Genomic DNA, 3,323 nt, shown 5'->3' with positions numbered 1-3,323 from the left:
CATTTATTTGGTTGTATTTTTGGTATTTGGTGTCCCCACTACATTTTTTCCATAATTAAACAAAACATAATGGCAATTAAACCTACTTGGTTTACAGAAGAAGCATTAAAATGTCACGCAGTGAATCAATACTTTATGTAACAAAAACATTTTTGAACAAGAATTGCATGATGATGTATTAACTCTAAAACTAATACTGAATTTATATATTATGCAGAATAACAGTGACATATTATTTGACAAATTCTAATACTTCATTTTAATAATTGTCATTTGAAACATTAGACAGTTTACTAGCATTTAATATGCTTCAAGTTTAAATTAAATCAAATTTGTACATTTGATTTTATGCAACAAAATAAGGCATTTCATCTTTGATCCCTTATTTTTTCATGTTTGATACAGGGATTTTTAATAGCATGGGTTTTCATGTTGGTAACTTTAAAAAAAAATAAACCTCATTTCAAGAGTTCCCACTTAGATATGCTTGGCGTATAAAGCAGGTTTGGCATGCTGTCCCGGGAGAGAACCCTGAGCTCGGAGATATTTGAGCCCAGGGCTCCCGCCCGGTCGATAAGCATATCAGGAGATCAGAGATCAGGTAGGTCTCGAGAGCTCCCTCTTTAGAAAAGGGAGGAAAAGGAGGAGATGGGGTGGAAGGGGGGATTCTTCCAAACGAAGATAGACACAGTAGGGAGAAAATGATCCATTTATAGTAAACTAGGATCACTCTGATTGGATTATTACTGATTACAGATGAGTGGCCAGACGTGCTCAATCATATCACGTGCTCCTCTTGAAATTAGTTTATGAAACTTCACTTCATGATGTCTATCTTTGGTAGCAGAAATAAAAATAACCTCAAAATTATATTTTGCCAGATGCCTCATTTATATGATGAGCAAGTCTAATATTTCAAAAGATGATCAGTGTTGATGTATTTGATGTGAAGTTAATGAGTCGATGAGAACGATGAATCACACACAATGTCGTTACAAAGTTCACGCACACACACAGCACACACGTTTAACTGTTTTTGCAAAGCTAATGTGACAGGATACACGTTAATATACACTGCTGTATGGATATCCGTTATGTTAATGTACAAAATAAACCTGAGTTAACGTCCAAAAACCGGGATTGAAGCATCTTCCTTTATAATTGTACTGACATGCAGCTGTGGTGATAAAGATGGTGAAATCGCTGTAATTTATTACAAACGTGCACTGTTTTAAAAACGTTTTAAACTTGTAAAACTCATTCTTGATCACATTTGATGATGACTGATGATCACAGAGAGATGAACAGATCTTTTAATCCCAGTTGCTTTGCACATGTCCTATCTTGTTGATATGATTATACGAATTACAACAGAGACATGTTAATACGCAGCTGTCAATCAATTTGGTGGGCGGGGAAACCGCTACGTCACATTGCGGTCCGCCTTAATATGGGAGGGATTTGGATCCTGTTTTGACGTCAGGAAATTTAAAAAAGAGGCTTATTGTGTTTATATCACCCAATATGACTGTGGACACATTATACCTACACACAGTTCTGTCCTAAACAGCTTACAAAAGATGGAAAGTAACTTTTTTTTAAATGTAATGTGAGTTGCTTTTTAGTTTATTAATTCTCTTTTAAAAAAACAAATTGCTGAATTAAAATGAACGTAGTCACAATGAATCCTGCACACAAAGAGAGAATTCAGCAAGAGACAGAAAGATAGCAGAGCCTTACACTTCTGTGATGGGCATATTCTCATTGTTTTGAGTGCATTGAAGAAAAAGAAAAGGAAAATAAGATCATGTGAATGGACAGTGAGTTTACTTTTTAATAAGACAAAAAGTACAAAAGTAGCAAAAGCATTGACTTAAACTTTCATTAGGCTGTATGTATAGCTCTGGGATCAGGAAGTTCTCTGAAGATAACATTATCCTACATTCATTTTTTTATTTTAGTTTATTTTTTAAGGTAAATGAAGGTTGTACAGTGTGTTGTTAATTGCAGAGCTTCTCTATTTAAAAGAAGAAGAAATTCCTGCAAGTTCTGAAAGAGAGCAAGTTCAGCCAGCTCAGAAAAAGAAATGCAAAAGTAACTCAAAAGTAACATAACGCAATACTTACCATAAAAAGTAACTAAGTAATGCAACTAGTTACTTTTTTAGGGAGTAACTCAATATTGTAATGCATTACTTTCTAAAGTAACTTTCCACAACACTGATGATGATATAATGATAATTAAAAGTGAAAATTATACTATAAAAAATACACTCAAAAATGTTTTGCTGGTTGTTCAGACTACTTACTTAAAATGAGCTGAATCAACACATATCTTGAATTTGTTTGTTTTTTGTTTAGTTTTTTTTTTTGAGGGGGGCAACTTAATTACTTAATTTGTTCAATCTACTTAAATTAGCTTAAGTTAACTTAATCAGTTTGTGTAGGGACAATATAAAGGAATTGTGTGTTAACACATCATTTTGACAGTGTAAAATAACATCTGAATGTTTTTTATTCTTGTGTTAGCTCTTGGGTATATATTTATGTGCGTGTGAAGGAGACTGTTTGTCAGTCAGTGCCTGCTTCATTCCCCAGTGCAACCACTTCCTATTTCATCGGGCCCCTTCAGATGACCAGTTACCAACCTCCCCGCCCTCTCCTAAAAACATTAAGTACTTGGCACAAATCTATCTTTTCTAGATGGTTTTTTAAAAGTGTTATGTATGGACCCCCATCAACATAATGGATCCAGCGCTCATCTGGTGGATTTTACATTTTTGTCTGATCAAACAGGTAAATTCAGAACCGCGCCAACCAAAGCCAGGTAAGACGCACCAGTCAGGTGACTATTTTAGATGATTGTATTTTATGATCATTCTGCAAAGAAGCTGATATGTTTTAGATGAGGAAAGTGTTAAATACAACATATGAACGTTGAGCGGGCATTTAGTAGAGAAAGGAGTAAAAGGATACATGCAACGAAGCTATGCGTTTTAGCTACATAATTTTTTTTCATTCTTTTCAGAGTTATTGGCTATGGATGAGGACCCAAAATGTTTCACCAGGAATCTAGAAGACTTCACTTGCTTTTGGGAAGCCCCTCTTGGCAAGTCCTATGATTTTCTTTATATAGTTGAAGGGTAAGAATTCTGAACATTTCATCTTTTAGATTTAATATAAATAATTGGCTCATTTACTGTTAAGAAACAGCTAGCTAGACAGTTTGCTTCCACTCAGCTGATAAGTGAAGTTAATAACTGATCAATCAATTAATCAATTAATTAAAATAATCTAGTTTACACAGATTTCAGCAATTCTTAA

The 3,323-nt window shown here is 34.2% G+C and overlaps 1 protein-coding gene across 1 annotated transcript in view; it reads left to right on the top strand.

The window, feature by feature from the left end:
- Positions 1-2,724: 2,724 nt before the first annotated feature.
- mpl (MPL proto-oncogene, thrombopoietin receptor) overlaps positions 2,725-3,323 on the top strand; it is a 22,500-nt gene continuing 21,901 nt past the window's right edge. The window contains exons 1-2 of the mRNA XM_056459083.1: positions 2,725-2,826; positions 3,028-3,142. Coding sequence (XP_056315058.1) covers positions 2,745-2,826; positions 3,028-3,142 — 197 coding nt within the window. The 5' untranslated portion in view covers positions 2,725-2,744. The remainder of the gene's footprint in view (positions 2,827-3,027; positions 3,143-3,323) is intronic.

The sequence above is a fragment of the Danio aesculapii genome, chromosome 6, assembly GCF_903798145.1.
Source record: "Danio aesculapii chromosome 6, fDanAes4.1, whole genome shotgun sequence".
NCBI lineage: Eukaryota > Metazoa > Chordata > Actinopteri > Cypriniformes > Danionidae > Danio > Danio aesculapii.
The sequence above is the reverse complement of the archived record's forward strand: the minus strand, read 5'-3'. Positions and strand labels throughout refer to the sequence as shown.